The sequence below is a fragment of the Pagrus pagrus genome (assembly GCF_965226575.1).
Source record: "Pagrus pagrus genome assembly, chromosome: 16".
NCBI lineage: Eukaryota > Metazoa > Chordata > Actinopteri > Spariformes > Sparidae > Pagrus > Pagrus pagrus.
This window is the reverse complement of record NC_140200.1, coordinates 18466776-18489493: the sequence shown is the minus strand read 5'-3', so window position 1 is coordinate 18489493 and position 22718 is coordinate 18466776. Positions and strand designations below refer to the sequence as shown.

Below are 22718 nucleotides of genomic sequence, written 5' to 3'. Positions count from 1 at the left end.
GAAAAAGGCGAACGGCAGAAACCTAACGGTGCCAACAAAGTTGTTCGTGTTGTTGAAACCTAACGGTGATAACACACGCAGCATTTTTTCCTTCCTCCTCTGAGCTTGTTGTTTGGGTGAACTCCATGCGAGCTGGCTGGCTGCTGTATTGTGAACCAATTGAGTTGGTTGTTCTGGTGAATACTATACAAACTGACTGGCTGTTGGGGAAAAGAAGCATTGCATTGCGTTGCATTGTGTTGTGTTGTCCTGTGTCGTGTTGCGTGTTGAAGTTGCTGTGGGTGGGAAAAAATAACGGTGTAAACAAACGTGTTTTAAGCAAAAGCTGGTGGAACTTTTTGTCTCCATCCAGTGGACAAAGTATAGAATTACACCAAATTTTGAAAATACCTCCAGCTAGTGGAGCAAAAATAGAATTACATTTGAAATCTTGTATGGCTCCATGTAGTGAGTAAAAATAAAATTGCATTAATACTCAAATATTGCCTCCATTTGGTAGAGACAAATTAAAATTAAAAAACTCAGCAAGACATTTGATGCTGACAACTAGTGGTCAAAAGTAGATTGGAAAATATATTAGATTTCACCTGGCGAATTAAGTGAATAGAAGGTAAAGTTAAATATCAAATTAAGTTAAAAAGAGGAGGTGTGTCTTGCCGTAAGGAGGGTTTCACTGAGTTAAAACAACATTTAAAAAATTAGAAATATTTTTATCCCACACTGACAAATAAATAAGAAGTTGAGCACAATTAATTTTCCTCTCACCCCAGCAATGGAAGGAACACAGAACCCCAGCAACTTGAGTGAACTGAAGGACTGGACTTTCCAGAAGAGAGAAGCAACAAAAGACGAAGAGATGAGCAAAAAGGAACTCAGGAAGGAGATTGAGAAACTCTGGAGCAAGTGGGAAGACCAAGGGTTAATTTCCAGAGACCCAACAGCGCCCCTGCCCAATCAAAGCTCCATTCTGTGCATCTCCACACTTGCAACAGGAAAATACAACGAGGTCAAAATTGACTGGGAGAGAAGAGGACGACACTTGTGGGGAAAGAAAGCTGTGGAAAAGGAGAAGGAGAGAGCTGACGAGACTGCAAAGGTGTGCAGTCTCATGTCCCAAGCAGGAAAGATGAAGGCTGACAGTGACAAAGAGAAGAGGAAGCGCTCCCAACCGGCTGGTGAAGGAGCCACCTCCCCAACAGGCCCCACTGAGAGCCCTACAGCACCCCCTGGAGGAACTGCAGGGATATACCCAAGCCTAATGGGGTTAGAAGAGCACACCTCACCCCCTCCCTACTCACAGGCTCTATCTAACACAAACCCATTCAGGAAAAAACAAGACTTACCAGTGCAGGCTCCCACTCTCGCAGTTACAGGTGGAGTATTGGAGATTGAGGACCCAGTACGAAACCAAACCCAATCAAACCAAATGGAGCAAGGGTCAGCCTTAACTGACATTTTGGCAATACTGAACTCCCAGACGGCTCAACTTGCAGATTTGTCACTGTCAGTCAGGGAATGTAGCCAAGAAGCAAATGCATCAAGAGGATTGAGGAGATCAGAGACGGTGCAGACATCTGGAGAAGTGGAACAGAACATGACCAGCACAGAGCAATCATTGATAAATTTTTATGATGAAACCAAAGGTGCTGCCAGCCTCAGCCCAAGAACATCATCACTTCAAATTGCTCCAGCTCTCCTTGATGACATCGGCATTCCTGAGGGACTGCAGAAGAGGATAAGTTTCCAATCGCCTCCACTGAACCAGGCGGTCGACAACGCAGGAGGAGATCCACTCTCTATCGACTCAGAGGTAGCATTTCCACCCGATTTCCTGCTGGCTCCAGACCCAGATGACTGGACTCCTACTGACGCTCAGCTGATGGAAGGCTCTGTGACTGGAACTTTCAGGGGACACGTGATCCAACCAACAACTAAGCCACACCAGTACAATCTTCGGAGCCAAGGGGGCCGTGAATCAACAACACGTGGAAATTATCCTCTCAGGGTGGCTGGTGATGGAAGAACAGTATACGTCCCATTTCGACACAGAGACATGCAGGGCCTGGTGGACAAACTGCCACCTCTCACCGGAGGAGCCTCACCATGGATCGCCACCTTCGAAAGCCTCACAGCCGGAGACGTGTTGTGCCTCGGAGATATGAGAGCTCTGTTGGCAAGGATTGAAGGAAACGGACAAGCCCAGGAACTCCTGGCAAAAGCTGGAGCCAAGGCTCACCTCAGTAATGCCAGGCCTTTCGACCTCCATCGCAACAACCTTTGGGAGGTTTTGAGAGCACATCACCCTACCGCCCGTGATTTGCACTCTGTGAAGTCACTTAAGATGAAGGAGGGCGAAGATGTAGGAGAATACCTCAAGAGAGCGGAAAAAGTGTGGGAGGCACATACTGGCAACAGATTTGACTCGAGCGACGCAATGACTACTCTCTGGAGAGATCAATGTCAGAAAGGCCTGCCCGAAGCTGTGCAACAAAAGCTGGAGGAGGTCGTTGGACTGGCCTCCAAGTCGGACAAAGAGTGGAGAGAACACCTCACACATTGGTTGAGAACTTACGACAAAAAGAAGACAGCTGAAAAAGATGAAATGGAACGACTGAGTGCGGTGTTGCTGAAACAGCAACTATCTGAGAAGAATGCCCAGCAGAAAGCTACAGCTAAGCAAATGGTGGTCACCTCCCCATCCCTCACTCCCGATGACATACAGGCAGTCGCAAAAGCAGTTCAGACTGCTATGGCAGCCCAACAACAGCCAGCTGCGGCAGAAGCAGTCAGTGCCCAGCCTTATGCCACACAATCGCCCGGAGGATATGGCAGCTACAGAGGTCAAGGAGGATCATCAAGAGGACGTGGATATCCCAGGACACTTGGACAGTGCTATGGATGTGGTGGAACCGACCACTACATAAGATACTGTCCTCAAGCAGGGGGTAACTGGTACAGTGGACAACAGGAGCAGGCCACACCCTACGGAGGAGGAATGATACAAGGAGATGGAATAGGAGGAGGACAAGTTCCCCAAGCTCACCAGATGCCCCAGAGTGCCTGGCCCCAAGAAGAATATCAATCTCAAAACTACTGACTGCGTCTTGAGTTGGGTGCAGATCAGCTAATCTGCATTATCAATGGTAAAATGGTTGAAAAATGAACTCATCCCCAGATATGGAGTACCACGCTCCATTAAGTCAGACAATGTCTCCCATGTCAATAACAAATGCTTAGCTAAAGTAGAACTAGCATTAGGGATCACACATAAGTTCGGAACTATCTATCATCCTGCCTCGCAGGGGCTGGTAGAGAGAGCAAACCAGACATTAAAGAGAAAAATGGCTAAAATATGTGCAGGTACTAAACTTACATGGGTTGATGCTCTGCCATTAGTGTTAATATCAATGAGGAACTCACCTAGCGGTAAGACACACCTGACTCCACATGAGTTGTTGACAGGCCGTCCTATGCCAGGCCCACCAAGACAGGGGGGACACCTCCCCACTTTGGATCTGTGGTAGATTGACTGTGACGACTATATGACTGCTCTGACTAACATGACTCGAGTTTTGTGCAAACAGGTGCAGAGTGCGGAGGAGGTGCCAGAGACAACTCAACCGAAGACTCCTGCTGTAAGTTTGGGAGGCTGGATACAGGTAAAGGTCCACAAGAGAAAGTGGTCTGAGCCCAGGTGGACAGGACCATATGAGGTAATTGAGTGCACCTCGCATGCAGTCCGAGTAAAAGGGTAAAGCAGGAGCAAATTGGCACCACCTGACACATTGTGTACCAGCCTCACCACCAACTCGCCCTTTGAGCGAAGTTAGAACTGATTTGGAAACTCAGGCTGCAGGCCCAAAACAGCAAAATAAATCTGATTGAGCGGCTTTAACTCTGCCTGCTGCTGCCCACGTGTGACGATGGAGAGACAGAGGCCATGGCACCCATTTAGACTGTGGTCTCAATGTAATTTTTTGTTGCTTAGTAGTATTAGCTTTGCTAGTGATTCTCCCTGTACTGTGGTGGTAAGGTCTTGCGTAATATCCTGCCCCCCACTTGGATAGGAAGGTGTACTTTTTAGATTGGCTTTCCCCATCACTCTATGGATAGCATCAATTATGTTCAGTAACTACAACTGATCCTTATTTACCTCTCGATCACTGACAAGGATAAGTTGTAGTTTGCCCAGTTGACAGTAGTTGTGTTTGATTTCTTAGATGTGCCTTTGTAGTGGTTTGATCAGTAGGTTTATTATTTGATGTGTGAATAAATCATTAGATTTATTCTTCTTGGTTGTGTGACTGAATTATTAGGTGTGATATTAGGTTGATTTCATTAGGTGTGTTAGTGGATTGAATTAGTGGTTTTGTTTTTTGGTTGATTTTGTTTTTGCTATTTACGGATGTGGTTTTGATTTGGTTTAGTTAATTTGGTTTTAGTTTGATTTAGTTGTTTTTGTTTTTGGATTGGTTCAGAGTTGTTTTGTTTTGTTTTTTCTTTATCTTGTGTCTTCTTTTCACTTGTTGTTCACACCTATTAGGTGTGAAAGGAGGGATTGTTGAGATTTAATAGTTTTCACCTTTTTAGCCATATGCTACTTTACATGTTCACTTAATGATGTCCCCATATAGAGCTGTACTTATCCTGTTGATTGATGAGGTTGACAGAAGCATTGACCCCATGTTATGAAGGGTTAAGACATTGGAGAAACAACCCAGGATAAGAGAGAGAACACAGCTGCCTTTATCTCTGTAAAATGTTGCCTGCTCATGCATATGACCTTGTGGTGAGCCTTATCTGTCTGTGGAATGATAGCAAAGTGAAACTTAGAAGAACTCAAAAGTAGTGCAGAAACAGTGCAGGATGAGACAGGAAGAGACCAGGAAGAGGGAGGTTCTTTCCACAGGGCGATGTCTTCACGGATTGGAGAAATCGTGTTGCCAAGAGGCTGGGACCAGCCTGTGCACCAACGAAAGGAGAGTCAAGTCTAAACCACGACCTCCTCACCTTTTTTGACCAATGACAAATTATAACACCGCAACAGCAAAAATATAACTGTGATTGTAATGCGAATATCTGCATCCTTTTTCTGGGCGACGGGTTACAGAGTAACAGCAATCCGCTGACTGTGATTTGTTCAACAGAGAAAGGTCCATGATCATGCTTGCTTAATGATACAATTCTAAATAAATAGTTAACCGGAACGTCGTTGTATGTCTTCACTCAAATAAACGAACACGACAGTAGTGCAAATATTTTGAGGAAACAAGGTATCCAGAATAAATGACAGTTGTCAATTAGAGTTCAGCAGTCTGATGACATGGGGGAAAAAGCTGTTACAGAGCCTTGTGGTCCTGCACCGACTGCTGCAGAACCTCTTTCCAGAGGCCAGCACGTAAAAACAGTCCATGTGAGGGTGGGAGGAGTCTCTGATAATATTCCCAGCTCGGGACATGCAGCACTTGGGAGCAATGTCCCGAATGGAGGGGAGAGAAGTCCCAATGATCTTCTCAACTGTCCTCACCACTCACCTCACATTCCTCCAGTCAGAGGCTTTGCAGCTTCCACACCACATGGAGATGCAGCTGGTCAGGATGCTCTCTATGGTGAGGATGGGCGGGGGCAGGAGGGCTCTCCTCATCCTTCGCGGGAAGTGCAGACGCTGCTGTGCCTTCTTGACCAGTGCCGCGGTGTTCACAGACCAGGTGAGGCTGTCTGTGATGTGCACCCCCAGGAACTTGGTGCTGCTGACCAGCTCCACAGTCGTGTTGTTGATGAGAAGCGGAGCGTGGCTGGGCTGCTTCTTCCTGAAGTCGACAATGATCTCTTTGGTTTTGTCCACGTTCAGGATCAAGTTGTTTTTGCTACACCAGCCCACCAGCTGCTCCACCACCTCCCTGTAAGCCAGGTCGTGGTCATCCCTGATGAGGCCCACTACTGTTGTGTTTGTCCTCTGCGAACTTCGCAGTGTGGATGGTGGTAGCCCTTGGGATGCAGTCGTGAGTCATCAGAGTGAACAGCAGGGGGCTCAGGACACAGCCTTAAGGGGAGCCTGTGTTGAGGGTGATGACACTGGAGGTATTCTGACTGACCCGCACACACTGTGGTCTTTCAGTAAGGAAGTCTAGCAGCCAGTTGCACAGGGGGGTGCTGAAGCCCAGGGGTCCCAGTTTGTCTACCAGATGCTGTGGAATGATGGTATTAAACACTGAACTGAAGTCCAGGAACAGCATCCGAACATGAGTGTTTTTCTCTGGAAAAAACTGGAAGGGGTCGAATGTGGCAGGGAGTCTGGAGGCGATGCGCTCCTTTACCAACCTTCAATGCTTTTCATCATAGGAGTAGGAGTGCGATGGGCCGGTAGTCATTGAGTGATGTGATTTGAGGTTTCTTTGGCACTGGGATGATGATGAAACATGATGGGACTTTGGCTTGATCCAGCGAGGTGTTAAAAATGTCCGTTCAACACAAGCGGAGGAGTAGACGCTCCTCAGAGACCTTCGCACCTCAGCTATGTCAAGGCAGAGTGCCTTTTCATCCTGGTGGGGAACAGTTTTCACAGCAGGAGTGTTGCTCAGTGCCTCAAACCTCCCAAAGAAAGCACTACTGTGCTAATAATTTGAGGAGCTTGAACAACATATAAGTATTCCTATTATCTGCCATTTTATACTTGTTTTTATTTCAGTCTTTAGTCTTATGTAAAAGTGCAAGGAACAAAACTGAAAGTACCACATTAAACAAGAAGAAAACAAACTCCCCGTCGGGGAATCGAACCCCGGTCTTCCGCGCGGGAGTCGAAAATAGTGACCCTTAATTCTCTTAACTTTTCCCATTCATTCTCTATGGTAGTTCTTATCACTACGGATGTAATATATTTTTGGCCACAAGTGGGAAAGTGGTGGCGCTGTTTCCCCCTTTCCGATGATAAAATTAAGGAGACTCCGTTTTGACTTTTGAGAGAGTTATCGGAGGTCGCCGCAGATGCAGCACATTGCAGACGTACATACGAACATACAGTACTAAGCGTCAGTTTATTCTTCATTTTCCCCGGTTGTCGAATTATCAAACGTAAGTTTCTTCTGTCTTTTATTACACTAATCTTTCTTAGAAAGAACTAATGCTGAGGTTATGTTGCTGTTCACGCAATTACAGGTTGTAATGGGTTTGTTGCTAGCTTAGGTGACGTTAGCTAGTAGGTACAGTAAGGTTAACTCGTTAGAAAGTAAAATGTGCTGTTGTTAACAGACATGCCTGTAATATAACGTTACTTTACACATCTTGAAGAGTTGTCTGTCGAGTTTTCAATTGTCTTTATCACATATCATCAAAATCCTACTTGTTTTTGTGCCGTCATCATCCAACGTTAAGTGCATTAATTAGTTCATTCATTCATTCATTCATTCATTCATTCATTCATTTTGCTAAAGCTGTGTTCAGAGTGTACGTATTGAATGGGTAAATACTACAGCATATAACAATATACTATATGTCTATTTTAATGCCTTCATATAAAACGGTTTTAATGTAATGGCAAACAGAATATTTGTTTTAAAGGTGTTACACTAAGACATTTTGATATATCTGTCTGTCTGTCTGTCTGGCCAAATTAACATGAGTAACTGATGATATAACAGTGATATTACATTTTGAATTATTGCTGTATAATAACCATTGTGTTTGGTTTAGCACAGAAAATATGAAGAGGTCAACTAGCTTCTTCCCAGGAAGGATGAGGGTCTCCTTCAGGAAGGGTCCATCGGGCCACCTGCGACAGGACCCCTCAGATGAGGCCATGAAGATTAAAAAAAATCCTGCGCTTCAAGACAAGTCCCCTCCCCAGAGCCATGATGTAGTGAGGACAAACGCCCTTACTGAGGTCTTTCAGCGGGGCGGTGATGTGTCAGACCATCTGGAGGTGACAGGGGAGTACATCCTGCAGTTCGGGAAGTACAAGGGAAAGCGGTTCAGATGGCTCCTGGAGAATGATGTTGGCTACATCATCTTCCTGATAAGGAAGGTAGAAGAGGAGGAGAGAGATGGAACCTTCAACCCCCAGGGACACAGCAAGGAAAGTCTGCTGTCATTTCTGGACTATGCCAGGAGCTTCCAGGAAGTTGTGGACCTGAGGGACTACCTGTCCTCCCGGAAGCCTGCGACACCCGTGGCGTCAGAAGGCGACAATGTTGTCGGCTTTGGAGCAAGGGCCATGGACACCTGGAAGCAGATCTGGGAGAACAAGGCTGATGGTTATGCGGATTTCATTCTCAGAACAAAGTGCATCCCGAACAGCAAGATGTTCAACCTGCAGCAGTACATCAAGAAGCAGCAGACCGCTGAGTCCTGTGCACCACCAACTGCAGCCTCCACTTCATCAGCTGTCTCCGTGCCACCATCCATCACTATAGGTTAGTGGAAAAATATGCAAATGCTGATTTTATGTGAACGTGTAATTTACCTGATGCATAATTGATGCTTTTGTTAATCTCTCAGTGATGGAGGACGACGAGGAGCTGGAGAGGGAAATGCTAAATATATCACCGTCCAAATTTGACACTGAACTAAGTAGGTGGATTCTAGTTTAATTAATAGAGAAACCTGTCCAAATAATTTCAATATCTTCTTAAAACTGTACATTATAAAATTGTAATAAGTCACATATGCTTTTAGGACCACCAGCAGCCGTACCCAGAGCCACAGCTGTGCCCCCACCAACAGGTTTCTGCATCAGTGGTGACGGAGGATTCGGTTTTTACCAGAGTTCACCTGCCATTACTATTTTCTTTCAACTAGTTTGTTATTTTGGCCGTGTTCTGGCCTGTTCTGATGAGTGTGTTCTTTTGCTCTCCCACTAACCTAAGGAATTAACATGTCGACGATGATGGTAAGTTGTTTGGTTTTTGCATGCTTTCTATTTGCTGTCATTCAAGGATTTGGCATGTGGAAAAATATTGGTGTCTAAGAACACCTTGCTAAGGTATAGGCCAACAAGCCACATCTTTGAATTTCAGGTTGTATTCTAACTAAGTATTGATGCTGTTTCTGAGCTTTACCTGTTTTTAGAATGAAAAAAATCATTGTGTATTTCCATATAAAAAAACAGTCATTCACAATTTGATGAAAATATTCAGTCTATGCTAGCAGGTAGCTTCAGAGAAAACAGGTAAAGACAGTTTGTGAAGCATAAACAAACTTCAGTGTGTGAGGAAAATGACATAGATTGTTTTTACAGCACACAGGAAGAAGCCAACAGCTACTGCTGTCTCTGGACCCGGAGAGCTTCGTGGCCATAGTGTTTCTTCTGTGAAAGGTTGTTATATTTCTGCTTCTTAATTTGAACAATTGTGAATGTAATGTTGTATGATGTTTCTTAATATTATCATCTTTTAATCTCCCAGCCACAGTGAAGGCCCCGCTGCCAGTCCCTCCTCAGCTGCTTGCCATCGCTCCACAGCTCAGGATTGAAGAGCAGGAGCCCAGCGTGTTGGGACAAAGTATGACACACACTTTCACACAAGTATTGCTTTTATACTGCCAGGATAACTCACATGAATATCAATGTAATTTTGACAGATAAAAATGTTCTCAGTATTTTATAGTATTCATGTGTTAAGTAATGTTATGTAACGTCTGTTTCTGTTGCAACTATTTTTTAAAGCACACAGAAAACCAGTCTCCCGCTGTTCTTCAGAGTCTGGGCTCACAACTGCTCCATCTCCTCCTGAAGGTATATGTTTGTTTTTCTTAAATTCTCTGAGAAAGAACATCTCAAGTAAATGCACCAACACTTACATTTCTTGTTTGTATCTCATCATCCTAGATTCCTTATCACAGATTATTGCCCCTGTGGAGGCACAAAGAAAGACCATCCTTGATGAAGGTATGAATTTCTGTCACACTGTGTTAACCATAGCAGTCAATGATATAGAGCCCTCGTTCCTTTTCTCTTATTATGTATGTACTGTAATGTTTTATTGTGTTTGTGTTTCACAGCTCCTCCATGTCCAGCGCCTGACATCAGGCAGCCTGCAGCCTCTGTCCCAGCCTACGATCAGGATGTTGCGCAGTGGAACTGCTCCCGCCAACAGAAAATATGGATGAAGACTGAAATGGAGGCATTGGGTCTGTGGCCAGGGTCACGTCCAGTACGTCACCCCATGAACATGCTGGCCCTGTGGCGTTACCCACCTCAGCCTGAGCTCATTGACTCCATCACAGAGCTGCCATCAGTCAAGTTCTTTCAACTTCATCCTTTTTTCATTTGGAAACCGGAGCATACAATCATGGAGAGGATGAGGAACAATTACATCCTGCCCTGCCTTCATGGTTGTCCCAACCCTCAGGTAACTTCTTCAGGTGTCGGGAGGCCCAGAGTCATCATCGGCACCAGCGGTCAGTACTACATATTGGCCTCACGTCTCACGTGCAAGGCCTGTAAGAGGTACTGGCATGCCGACAAGCCCCAATGGTTGGAGAAGCTACCAAAGCGCTTCAGTAACATTGTGCCAGCCTTCCTGACACATAAAAAGGCCATTTGCAAATCGGTGATGGATGAGCTGAGGCGCAGTGGCAAATCACCAGAGGACATGGCCAAGCAGCTGACAGAGGTGCTTCATCTGAAGTATGAGAGAGCTCACCTGGCCTACCTACTGAGTGTCCAGAACATCAGGGATGCTGAGGCAGGGGTTTATGGCCAGAGCACTATCACTGGGCTGCTCAGACAGACGGACACTCCTGCTCCATTTGGCGGCTACTCAGATGCTGATGGCTGGTGTGGAGTGTCTGTGTCTTCTCACTACCTCGTCAAACTGCCTGTGCCATGAGTACCAGAGGCAGAAGGAGCTCCTCACCCTGCTGCTCCAGGGGACCTTTGGACAGGCACTCAGGTCGGATCACACCCGCAAAGTAGCTAGGAAGGTTGTGCTGTCGTCCGGCACAATGTCTTCCTATGCTATAATGAATGAGAACTGGATGATCCTGAGCTGGGTGATGCTGCAGTCTGAGTGCGACCGCTCACTCCAGCCTATGTATGAGGGCCTGGCTCAGCGCTATACTGCAGCTGGAGTGGAGAAGGCCGGCTACCAGTGGGTGGACAGGTATGAAGAACAAATGACACTTCAAACTGTACTAGATTTGTTGTACATCACATTTTTTATATGGTCTTTGTGTCAGCTTTCTTATTTCATTTGTGAGAATTTTCATTTTGAAATCTGACTCTTTTTGTGAGGAGTCCATATAAATAACAAACAATATAATTAGATAGTAAAAATATAGCAAATCATATTTTACTTTAAACGATATTATTAATTGTTATTCATTTTGCACAAAAATATTGTCCGAAATTTTCCAGCTCTAATGATATTTCTTTATCATGTTTAGGGACTGCTGTGCTGCCTTCAAGGTCCTGGATCCTGGGGCTCAGGATCACCTCCTGTGGGACTGCTGGAGGACCACAGAGGCCATCGTGACAGAGGCCACTTCTGGAAACCTGGAAAACGCCTGTGCCTCAAGAAGCAAGTTTAATAAAGACATAACTGTCAAGTTAGACTTGTTTCACTGCATGCGGCGATTTACCAGGGAGTGTGTCTCTGAACACCATCCACTCTTCAGCTCCTTCTGCCAGTTTCTCTCTGCGGCATTTGTTGTTGTGGACCAGAGTGATCTACAGAAGCTCAAGGAGGCATACACCTTCTGTGGGATCGTGCCTGCTAATCCCACCAAGCAGCACATCAGAGAGCACTGCAGGACAAAGGTACCACCGCCCAGAGAACTGCTGCAGAGAGTTGAAGATGTCCTTCACCACTTCTACCTGGCGAAGGACACCGATGATCTCTTCCTCTGAAAGCCGTCTATGCTGAAGGTGTGGAGGATTCAGCGAATCCACATATTGAGAGGCTGCCTGAGCGACCCTGAGGTGGGGGAAGGAATCCTCTATAGGTATGGCGGCACCCTGCAGCTCAACTACACCAAGGGCGAGGGCGCAGCTGTACCTATCTGGATCCCTGTGAGAGGCACCTCCCAGCAGGAAGGCTTCCATTTTCATCAGGCCCAGTGGGTGACAGGCAACCGGGTATCCTGCGAGCTTTTCCAGGCCCAGGCCATGACTGGAGTGGTCCGCTGGAACTTCCGAAGACTGGTGGACTTGAAGCAGCCTGATGTGGAGTTGCCAGCTGTTTTTGACCCTTTGTTAATCGCAGAACTCAACAAATCCTCGTTGAAGGTGACAGGAAAGGCCAAATATACAGCACTGCAAATCTCAAACAGGGACACAGGGGAGAGATTTGGATTGGAGTATGTGGAGCCAGACTGCCGTCCTGTTCTTTTCAACTGGGACAAGGATACACAGCCGCAGTCCTCTGCCCAGGATGAAGTGTGCCACCGCCCTGCCGCTGTCGTGTACACAGACACTCAGGTAATACAGATTAATCACTTATTGTCGATTACTGACTGACCAACAGACCGAGTGACTAAATCACTACATTTGATGCTATATTTCAGGAGACCAGTGGAACTGTCCAGGTGGATCCTGTGCCGGTCCTGTCTTCCCAGCAGTGCTCTCAAGCCCAGTCCCAGCCACCCTTAATACCAGCGTCTGCATCAGTGAAAGCAGAGTCTTTAATGGACACAGGTGATTCAAATTACCCACCTACCATCCCTCATACAGACCTCACAGTTTAACACAGGCATGGACACTTGGGTTGCAATAAATATCATGATGGTTATATTAATATATTTTCAATTAACAATAATTACTGAGCTAGTGAATGTTAAATGTAAAATATATTTTTAAAAACACATGAGAACTTCAACAAATTGAACTTTAAATGTTTTATTTGCTTTTATTTAACTTATCACATATGCCACACACAGAATTTGTGTTCCAACTGCAAAAGTAACATTTGGTCACTGTGTTCAGCAGAACTGTGCCAAACATAATACTGCAGTAGTCTTCTGAAATTTGTCCAAAACAACATAATAAGCACTTGCTTGATTATTATATTTTATTTTTTTTAGGCCTTCCAGGGGTAGCACTGCTGCCTATATCCTCCTCTCCTCGGGCCCGCCGCACTGGACCCATCAAGACAGGGGGCATTGTTCAAGTGCTGGACCACAGCCGGTGGACAGCACCTATGAGAGCTGCCATTGATGGACTTTTAAACAAGCATCATGGAGCTAAAGGTCTCCTGAAGCGGGTGGATACAGATTATGCTGCCATGGTGCAGAGGGCCTGCACTGACCCAAACAGCCTCCTTCATCCAACCACTTGCCAGCATATTTCCAGATATGTGAAGCATCTGGCCAAAATGAAGAACACCAGCTCCTCACTTAATACAAGCCCGGAAAAGGTTGTCGAGACACAGCGGCTTTGGCAGAGTTTGACCACAGGCAGCCAAACTGCGAGTGTGCCTGTCACAACCCTGCCTCCTGCACCGTTCAACCCCTCTCCCGTTGCTCTCTCCCAGGAGGTGTCACTGAGCCGTGCCACTGTGGAGAAGATTGTGACGGACATCCTTGAGAAACAACAACAACAACAACAACAACAACAACAACAACAACAGCAGCAGCAGCAGCAGCAGCAGCAGCAGATGACCAGGAAGTGTTTAGCCTGCGGTCAGCCAAAGTCACGCTATCTCGGTGATGGCTCTTCAATTCATTTCTTTTTTCAAACACCGACAGTCAAATACTTCTACTGTTCCACTAAGGTCTTTAAGACATATGCAGAAGAAGGCCTGACAGACCAAAGAATGTCCTTTGAGGATTTTGCTGCCTCTCCCTTCTTTGAGCGGGAGCTGGAGGCGGCCAAAAAGAGGGGTGCAGAGTGGAAAAGGGTCGCAGAGGAGAGGGCTAAGAGGAAGTCCGCGGTGCAGCTGCCAACCGGTCGGCTTTGCAGGTTCTGCCACCAGCCACTGAAGCAGGGTCTCGACAGCCCTCACATTCACACATCTTTTCTTGATGTGCCAGGGAAGTACATCTACTGTCCCTCAAAAGTTTTCTCTCTGTACAAAGAGCAGGGCATGGTCAAGGAGATGACCTGGGGGGAGTTTAAACTGTCAAATTTCTTTGAGGCTGAAAGGGACAGATGGGTTGCAGAGAAGAGGAAGTGAGACATTACCCCCAAACCCAACCCCACACTCATCGCACTGAACATTGTCTGGGCTGTTTCTGGCAGGTGTGGAAAGTAACTGTGTATATTTATTTAGTACTGTTGTAGTACTGTGTTGAAGTACAATTTTGAGGCACTTGAATTTTACTTGTGCATCTCTGTTTCATGCCACTTTCATACTTCCACTCCATTAATGTCAGAGGGGAAATTTGTACTTTATGATTATCTGATGGGTGCGGTAGTAGAGGGTTAGCCGCCAGCTCCGACGGCCCTGGTGGGTTGGTCTGGGTGGCTGCCCTTCTTTTGTTTATTTTGGCCGGCCCATCAGTTTATTTGGTTATTTGATTCCTCTTCTTTTCCCCTTTGTGTGTTTGCTGTTTAATTAATAAACTTACCTTCCTTTAAACAAAAGTTTAGCCACCACTAGCACACACATACACTGGCCCGCTTTACATGGTCAAATTGTATAATGTTTTAGTTTGATTCAGCTTTGTTCACCTGAGTCACTTAATTGTCATTAGTACCTATTGTGACTTGTTCTTGTAAAAAATAACAAAACGAACCTAAGCCACTGAGGGGCTGCTGGCTGGGTACTTGAATAATTGACGCGTCGTCTTCCGGGTCCAATGAATGAATGAATGAGTCAAAACCAGTGAGCGTCGTATGCAGTCATCCAAACATTTATTTGCTATTTGCGTTCTTAACAACAAGCGATCTTCGCCGACCTATGCAGACACTTAACTTGTAACTTGAATGCAAATCAAACAAAAGGCTTACATTGCCACAACGCATTAAAGCATGACGATGACGATGACGGTCAAAAAACTGTGTGCTTCTCCAGTCAGCAACACACCTGCTGAGTAATTACGTGTTGCTCTATTTGAAGAATTTCTGCACACCACCGTGCAGAGCACCACCTACTGTGGCTTTCGGTATTACACAGAAAATAACAAAAACACACATAAACCAAAAAATGGCTCTAACAGTACCCTTACATGCTCACCTGTGCTTCTGTCATATAGTAACTCTATAATCATATTCAGGATATGATTGCTTTCATATCATTCACTAAGACTGCTGGCTGTCCAACTGTCGTCAATCACTCTGTGTTGTCAGTTAATAACTAACTGACTGATGTATTTCCAGCACTAATATTGTACATATGTTGAGGAAGACACTATGTACTGTAAATATTCTGTATATATTTTTAAGCATGTTGGTTTTGATTGTGTTTGTTTAATTATTCAGAATGCAATTGTGTTTTAAAATAAATATCTTGAAAATATAATTCTGACTTTGTTTACTTGATAGAGTCTGCAATAGTGATAGAAAATAAGTAATAAAGCTTGTGTATGCATGAGCTCAGGTGTAAACATCTCTAAAATAAACAGTTGTTATCCTTCATAACTGCAGTCTAGAATTTGGAAATTACTTTTATTTCTATAACTAATCAAATGGTGGCAGCTGTTTCTTGATTGTTTATTTTAACAATAATATCAATAATAATAAAACCCATATTATTATTAGTATTATAGATATAACAACACCAATAAGCATTATAATAGTAATAATTATTACTAGTCTATTAATTATTGTTGTTATTCAGGTCAATTTTGTCAAGTTTGTTTTCTTCTTGTTTAATGTGGTACTTTCAATTTTGTTCCTTACACTTCTTCATAAGACTAAAGACTGAAATAAAAACAAGTATAAAATGGCAGATAATAGGAATACTTATATGTTGTTCAAGCTCCTCAAATTATTAGCACAGTAGTGCTTTCTTTGGGAGGTTTGAGGCACTGAGCAACACTCCTGCTGTGAAAACTGTTCCCCACCAGGATGAAAAGGCACTCTGCCTTGACATAGCTGAGGTGCGAAGGTCTCTGAGGAGCGTCTACTCCTCCGCTTGTGTTGAACGGACATTTTTAACACCTCGCTGGATCAAGCCAAAGTCCCATCATGTTTCATCATCATCCCAGTGCCAAAGAAACCTCAAATCACATCACTCAATGACTACCGGCCCATCGCACTCCTACTCCTATGATGAAAAGCATTGAAGGTTGGTAAAGGAGCGCATCGCCTCCAGACTCCCTGCCACATTCGACCCCTTCCAGTTTTTTCCAGAGAAAAACACTCATGTTCGGATGCTGTTCCTGGACTTCAGTTCAGTGTTTAATACCATCATTCCACAGCATCTGGTAGACAAACTGGGACCCCTGGGCTTCAGCACCCCCCTGTGCAACTGGCTGCTAGACTTCCTTACTGAAAGACCACAGTGTGTGCGGGTCAGTCAGAATACCTCCAGTGTCATCACCCTCAACACAGGCTCCCCTTAAGGCTGTGTCCTGAGCCCCCTGCTGTTCACTCTGATGACTCACGACTGCATCCCAAGGGCTACCACCATCCACACTGCGAAGTTCGCAGAGGACAAACACAACAGTAGTGGGCCTCATCAGGGATGACCACGACCTGGCTTACAGGGAGGTGGTGGAGCAGCTGGTGGGCTGGTGTAGCAAAAACAACTTGATCCTGAACGTGGACAAAACCAAAGAGATCATTGTCGACTTCAGGAAGAAGCAGCCCAGCCACGCTCCGCTTCTCATCAACAACACGACTGTGGAGCTGGTCAGCAGCACCAAGTTCCTGGGGGTGCACATCACAGACAGCCTCACCTGGTCTGTGAACACCGCGGCACTGGTCAAGAAGGCACAGCAGCGTCTGCACTTCCCGCGAAGGATGAGGAGAGCCCTCCTGCCCCCGCCCATCCTCACCATAGAGAGCATCCTGACCAGCTGCATCTCCATGTGGTGTGGAAGCTGCAAAGCCTCTGACTGGAGGAATGTGAGGTGAGTGGTGAGGACAGTTGAGAAGATCATTGGGACTTCTCTCCCCTCCATTCGGGACATTGCTCCCAAGTGCTGCATGTCCCGAGCTGGGAATATTATCAGAGACTCCTCCCACCCTCACATGGACTGTTTTTACGTGCTGGCCTCTGGAAAGAGGTTCTGCAGCAGTCGGTGCAGGACCACAAGGCTCTGTAACAGCTTTTTCCCCCATGTCATCAGACTGCTGAACTCTAATTGACAACTGTCATTTATTCTGGATACCTTGTTTCCTCAAAATATTTGCACTACTGTCGTGTTCGTTTATTTGAGTGAAGACATACAACGACGTTCCGGTTAACTATTTATTTAGAATTGTATCATTAAGCAAGCATGATCATGGACCTTTCTCTGTTGAACAAATCACAGTCAGCGGATTGCTGTTACTCTGTAACCCGTCGCCCAGAAAAAGGATGCAGATATTCGCATTACAATCACAGTTATATTTTTGCTGTTGCGGTGTTATAATTTGTCATTGGTCAAAAAAGGTGAGGAGGTCGTGGTTTAGACTTGACTCTCCTTTCGTTGGTGCACAGGCTGGTCCCAGCCTCTTGGCAACACGATTTCTCCAATCCGTGAAGACATCGCCCTGTGGAAAGAACCTCCCTCTTCCTGGTCTCTTCCTGTCTCATCCTGCACTGTTTCTGCACTACTTTTGAGTTCTTCTAAGTTTCACTTTGCTATCATTCCACAGACAGATAAGGCTCACCACAAGGTCATATGCATGAGCAGGCAACATTTTACAGAGATAAAGGCAGCTGTGTTCTCTCTCTTATCCTGGGTTGTTTCTCCAATGTCTTAACCCTTCATAACATGGGGTCAATGCTTCTGTCAACCTCATCAATCAACAGGATAAGTACAGCTCTATATGGGGACATCATTAAGTGAACATGTAAAGTAGCATATGGCTAAAAAGGTGAAAACTATTAAATCTCAACAATCCCTCCTTTCACACCTAATAGGTGTGAACAACAAGTGAAAAGAAGACACAAGATAAAGAAAAAACAAAACAAAACAACTCTGAACCAATCCAAAAACAAAAACAACTAAATCAAACTAAAACCAAATTAACTAAACCAAATCAAAACCACATCCGTAAATAGCAAAAACAAAATCAACCAAAAAACAAAACCACTAATTCAATCCACTAACACACCTAATGAAATCAACCTAATATCACACCTAATAATTCAGTCACACAACCAAGAAGAATAAATCTAATGATTTATTCACACATCAAATAATAAACCTACTGATCAAACCACTACAAAGGCACATCTAAGAAATCAAACACAACTACTGTCAACTGGGCAAACTACAACTTATCCTTGTCAGTGATCGAGAGGTAAATAAGGATCAGTTGTAGTTACTGAACATAATTGATGCTATCCATAGAGTGATGGGGAAAGCCAATCTAAAAAGTACACCTTCCTATCCAAGTGGGGGGCAGGATATTACGCAAGACCTTACCACCACAGTACAGGGAGAATCACTAGCAAAGCTAATACTACTAAGCAACAAAAAATTACATTGAGACCACAGTCTAAATGGGTGCCATGGCCTCTGTCTCTCCATCGTCACACGTGGGCAGCAGCAGGCAGAGTTAAAGCCGCTCAATCAGATTTATTTTGCTGTTTTGGGCCTGCAGCCTGAGTTTCCAAATCAGTTCTAACTTCGCTCAAAGGGCGAGTTGGTGGTGAGGCTGGTACACAATGTGTCAGGTGGTGCCAATTTGCTCCTGCTTTACCCTTTTACTCGGACTGCATGCGAGGTGCACTCAATTACCTCATATGGTCCTGTCCACCTGGGCTCAGACCACTTTCTCTTGTGGACCTTTACCTGTATCCAGCCTCCCAAACTTACAGCAGGAGTCTTCGGTTGAGTTGTCTCTGGCACCTCCTCCGCACTCTGCACCTGTTTGCACAAAACTCGAGTCATGTTAGTCAGAGCAGTCATATAGTCGTCACAGTCAATCTACCACAGATCCAAAGTGGGGAGGTGTCCCCCCTGTCTTGGTGGGCCTGGCATAGGACGGCCTGTCAACAACTCATGTGGAGTCAGGTGTGTCTTACCGCTAGGTGAGTTCCTCATTGATATTAACACTAATGGCAGAGCATCAACCCATGTAAGTTTAGTACCTGCACATATTTTAGCCATTTTTCTCTTTAATGTCTGGTTTGCTCTCTCTACCAGCCCCTGCGAGGCAGGATGATAGATAGTTCCGAACTTATGTGTGATCCCTAATGCTAGTTCTACTTTAGCTAAGCATTTGTTATTGACATGGGAGACATTGTCTGACTTAATGGAGCGTGGTACTCCATATCTGGGGATGAGTTCATTTTTCAACCATTTTACCATTGATAATGCAGATTAGCTGATCTGCACCCAACTCAAGACGCAGTCAGTAGTTTTGAGATTGATATTCTTCTTGGGGCCAGGCACTCTGGGGCATCTGGTGAGCTTGGGGAACTTGTCCTCCTCCTATTCCATCTCCTTGTATCATTCCTCCTCCGTAGGGTGTGGCCTGCTCCTGTTGTCCACTGTACCAGTTACCCCCTGCTTGAGGACAGTATCTTATGTAGTGGTCGGTTCCACCACATCCATAGCACTGTCCAAGTGTCCTGGGATATCCACGTCCTCTTGATGATCCTCCTTGACCTCTGTAGCTGCCATATCCTCCGGGCGATTGTGTGGCATAAGGCTGGGCACTGACTGCTTCTGCCGCAGCTGGCTGTTGTTGGGCTGCCATAGCAGTCTGAACTGCTTTTGCGACTGCCTGTATGTCATCGGGAGTGAGGGATGGGGAGGTGACCACCATTTGCTTAGCTGTAGCTTTCTGCTGGGCATTCTTCTCAGATAGTTGCTGTTTCAGCAACACCGCACTCAGTCGTTCCATTTCATCTTTTTCAGCTGTCTTCTTTTTGTCGTAAGTTCTCAACCAATGTGTGAGGTGTTCTCTCCACTCTTTGTCCGACTTGGAGGCCAGTCCAACGACCTCCTCCAGCTTTTGTTGCACAGCTTCGGGCAGGCCTTTCTGACATTGATCTCTCCAGAGAGTAGTCATTGCGTCGCTCGAGTCAAATCTGTTGCCAGTATGTGCCTCCCACACTTTTTCCGCTCTCTTGAGGTATTCTCCTACATCTTCGCCCTCCTTCATCTTAAGTGACTTCACAGAGTGCAAATCACGGGCGGTAGGGTGATGTGCTCTCAAAACCTCCCAAAGGTTGTTGCGATGGAGGTCGAAAGGCCTGGCATTACTGAGGTGAGCCTTGGCTCCAGCTTTTGCCAGGAGTTCCTGGGCTTGTCCGTTTCCTTCAATCCTTGCCAACAGAGCTCTCATATCTCCGAGGCACAACACGTCTCCGGCTGTGAGGCTTTCGAAGGTGGCGATCCATGGTGAGGCTCCTCCGGTGAGAGGTGGCAGTTTGTCCACCAGGCCCTGCATGTCTCTGTGTCGAAATGGGACGTATACTGTTCTTCCATCACCAGCCACCCTGAGAGGATAATTTCCACGTGTTGTTGATTCACGGCCCCCTTGGCTCCGAAGATTGTACTGGTGTGGCTTAGTTGTTGGTTGGATCACGTGTCCCCTGAAAGTTCCAGTCACAGAGCCTTCCATCAGCTGAGCGTCAGTAGGAGTCCAGTCATCTGGGTCTGGAGCCAGCAGGAAATCGGGTGGAAATGCTACCTCTGAGTCGATAGAGAGTGGATCTCCTCCTGCGTTGTCGACCGCCTGGTTCAGTGGAGGCGATTGGAAACTTATCCTCTTCTGCAGTCCCTCAGGAATGCCGATGTCATCAAGGAGAGCTGGAGCAATTTGAAGTGATGATGTTCTTGGGCTGAGGCTGGCAGCACCTTTGGTTTCATCATAAAAATTTATCAATGATTGCTCTGTGCTGGTCATGTTCTGTTCCACTTCTCCAGATGTCTGCACCGTCTCTGATCTCCTCAATCCTCTTGATGCATTTGCTTCTTGGCTACATTCCCTGACTGACAGTGACAAATCTGCAAGTTGAGCCGTCTGGGAGTTCAGTATTGCCAAAATGTCAGTTAAGGCTGACCCTTGCTCCATTTGGTTTGATTGGGTTTGGTTTCGTACTGGGTCCTCAATCTCCAATACTCCACCTGTAACTGCGAGAGTGGGAGCCTGCACTGGTAAGTCTTGTTTTTTCCTGAATGGGTTTGTGTTAGATAGAGCCTGTGAGTAGGGAGGGGGTGAGGTGTGCTCTTCTAACCCCATTAGGCTTGGGTATATCCCTGCAGTTCCTCCAGGGGGTGCTGTAGGGCTCTCAGTGGGGCCTGTTGGGGAGGTGGCTCCTTCACCAGCCGGTTGGGAGCGCTTCCTCTTCTCTTTGTCACTGTCAGCCTTCATCTTTCCTGCTTGGGACATGAGACTGCACACCTTTGCAGTCTCGTCAGCTCTCTCCTTCTCCTTTTCCACAGCTTTCTTTCCCCACAAGTGTCGTCCTCTTCTCTCCCAGTCAATTTTGACCTCGTTGTATTTTCCTGTTGCAAGTGTGGAGATGCACAGAATGGAGCTTTGATTGGGCAGGGGCGCTGTTGGGTCTCTGGAAATTAACCCTTGGTCTTCCCACTTGCTCCAGAGTTTCTCAATCTCCTTCCTGAGTTCCTTTTTGCTCATCTCTTCGTCTTTTGTTGCTTCTCTCTTCTGGAAAGTCCAGTCCTTCAGTTCACTCAAGTTGCTGGGGTTCTGTGTTCCTTCCATTGCTGGGGTGAGAGGAAAATTAATTGTGCTCAACTTCTTATTTATTTGTCAGTGTGGGATAAAAATATTTCTAATTTTTTAAATGTTGTTTTAACTCAGTGAAACCCTCCTTACGGCAAGACACACCTCCTCTTTTTAACTTAATTTGATATTTAACTTTACCTTCTATTCACTTAATTCGCCAGGTGAAATCTAATATATTTTCCAATCTACTTTTGACCACTAGTTGTCAGCATCAAATGTCTTGCTGAGTTTTTTAATTTTAATTTGTCTCTACCAAATGGAGGCAATATTTGAGTATTAATGCAATTTTATTTTTACTCACTACATGGAGCCATACAAGATTTCAAATGTAATTCTATTTTTGCTCCACTAGCTGGAGGTATTTTCAAAATTTGGTGTAATTCTATACTTTGTCCACTGGATGGAGACAAAAAGTTCCACCAGCTTTTGCTTAAAACACGTTTGTTTACACCGTTATTTTTTCCCACCCACAGCAACTTCAACACGCAACACGACACAGGACAACACAACACAATGCAACGCAATGCAATGCTTCTTTTCCCCAACAGCCAGTCAGTTTGTATAGTATTCACCAGAACAACCAACTCAATTGGTTCACAATACAGCAGCCAGCCAGCTCGCATGGAGTTCACCCAAACAACAAGCTCAGAGGAGGAAGGAAAAAATGCTGCGTGTGTTATCACCGTTAGGTTTCAACAACACGAACAACTTTGTTGGCACCGTTAGGTTTCTGCCGTTCGCCTTTTTCTCTTCCTCCACCAAGACACTACTGCCTCCCGAACCAAGACACTGTTGTACTACCTCCCACACCTTAAAGCAACAGCAACAACACACAATGCATTATAGGATTATGATAAAGGTTAACCAGATTTTATATACACTAGGCCTTTCTCTTCTCTTTTAGGGACTTCCACCCTGAGGGATTTCAACCTATTTAAATTTCATTCCTATCAAGATCCTATTGATCTTGAAGGGACTACCTACC

At 45.5% G+C, this 22718-nt stretch overlaps 2 protein-coding genes and 1 long non-coding RNA gene across 5 annotated transcripts; 2 read left to right on the top strand and 1 right to left on the bottom strand.

Moving 5' to 3' along the window:
* Nucleotides 1-6822: 6822 nt before the first annotated feature.
* LOC311271812 (uncharacterized protein) lies at nt 6823-10905 on the top strand. Of its 2 annotated transcripts, none has more exons than XM_084377692.1 (9): nt 6823-7071; nt 7695-8408; nt 8494-8565; nt 8671-8718; nt 9233-9310; nt 9399-9494; nt 9659-9727; nt 9821-9880; nt 9994-10905. In XM_084377692.1, the coding sequence occupies exons 2-9, from the start codon at nt 7700-7702 to the stop codon at nt 10821-10823; spliced, it is 1962 nt and encodes a 653-aa protein (XP_084233818.1). In that variant the 5' UTR covers nt 6823-7071; nt 7695-7699; the 3' UTR covers nt 10824-10905. The 2 variants fall into 2 exon arrangements, with proteins under 2 accessions (XP_084233818.1, XP_084233817.1); XM_084377691.1 differs by having other exon boundaries at nt 7690-8408.
* An 847-nt stretch (nt 10906-11752) lies between these two features.
* On the top strand, nt 11753-14494 carry LOC311271817 (uncharacterized protein). Of its 2 annotated transcripts, none has more exons than XM_084377703.1 (3): nt 11753-12412; nt 12499-12628; nt 13024-14494. In XM_084377703.1, exons 1-3 carry the CDS (start codon nt 11852-11854, stop codon nt 14103-14105), a joined length of 1773 nt encoding a protein of 590 aa, XP_084233829.1. In that variant the 5' UTR covers nt 11753-11851; the 3' UTR covers nt 14106-14494. The 2 variants fall into 2 exon arrangements, with proteins under 2 accessions (XP_084233829.1, XP_084233828.1); XM_084377702.1 differs by having other exon boundaries at nt 13015-14494.
* Nucleotides 14495-14593: 99 nt separating this feature from the next.
* LOC311271834 lies at nt 14594-15179 on the bottom strand. Its single transcript, XR_014624487.1, has 2 exons — nt 15094-15179; nt 14594-14628 (listed from the first exon to the last, which is right to left on the bottom strand). It is a non-coding gene; the product is annotated as an uncharacterized lncRNA (long non-coding RNA).
* Nucleotides 15180-22718: the final 7539 nt, after the last annotated feature.

Coding starts and splice junctions, on each gene's coding strand:
- LOC311271812 (XM_084377692.1), top strand. CDS start 7,700: ATGAAGAGGTCAACTAGCTTCTTCCCAGGAAGGATGAGGGTCTCCTTC. Junction 8,409..8,493: donor GCCACCATCCATCACTATAG/GTTAGTGGAAAA, acceptor TTAATCTCTCAG/TGATGGAGGACGACGAGGAG. Junction 9,728..9,820: donor TGCTCCATCTCCTCCTGAAG/GTATATGTTTGT, acceptor TCATCATCCTAG/ATTCCTTATCACAGATTATT.
- LOC311271817 (XM_084377702.1), top strand. CDS start 11,852: ATGCTGAAGGTGTGGAGGATTCAGCGAATCCACATATTGAGAGGCTGC. Junction 12,413..12,498: donor TCGTGTACACAGACACTCAG/GTAATACAGATT, acceptor GCTATATTTCAG/GAGACCAGTGGAACTGTCCA. Junction 12,629..13,014: donor AGAGTCTTTAATGGACACAG/GTGATTCAAATT, acceptor TATTTTTTTTAG/GCCTTCCAGGGGTAGCACTG.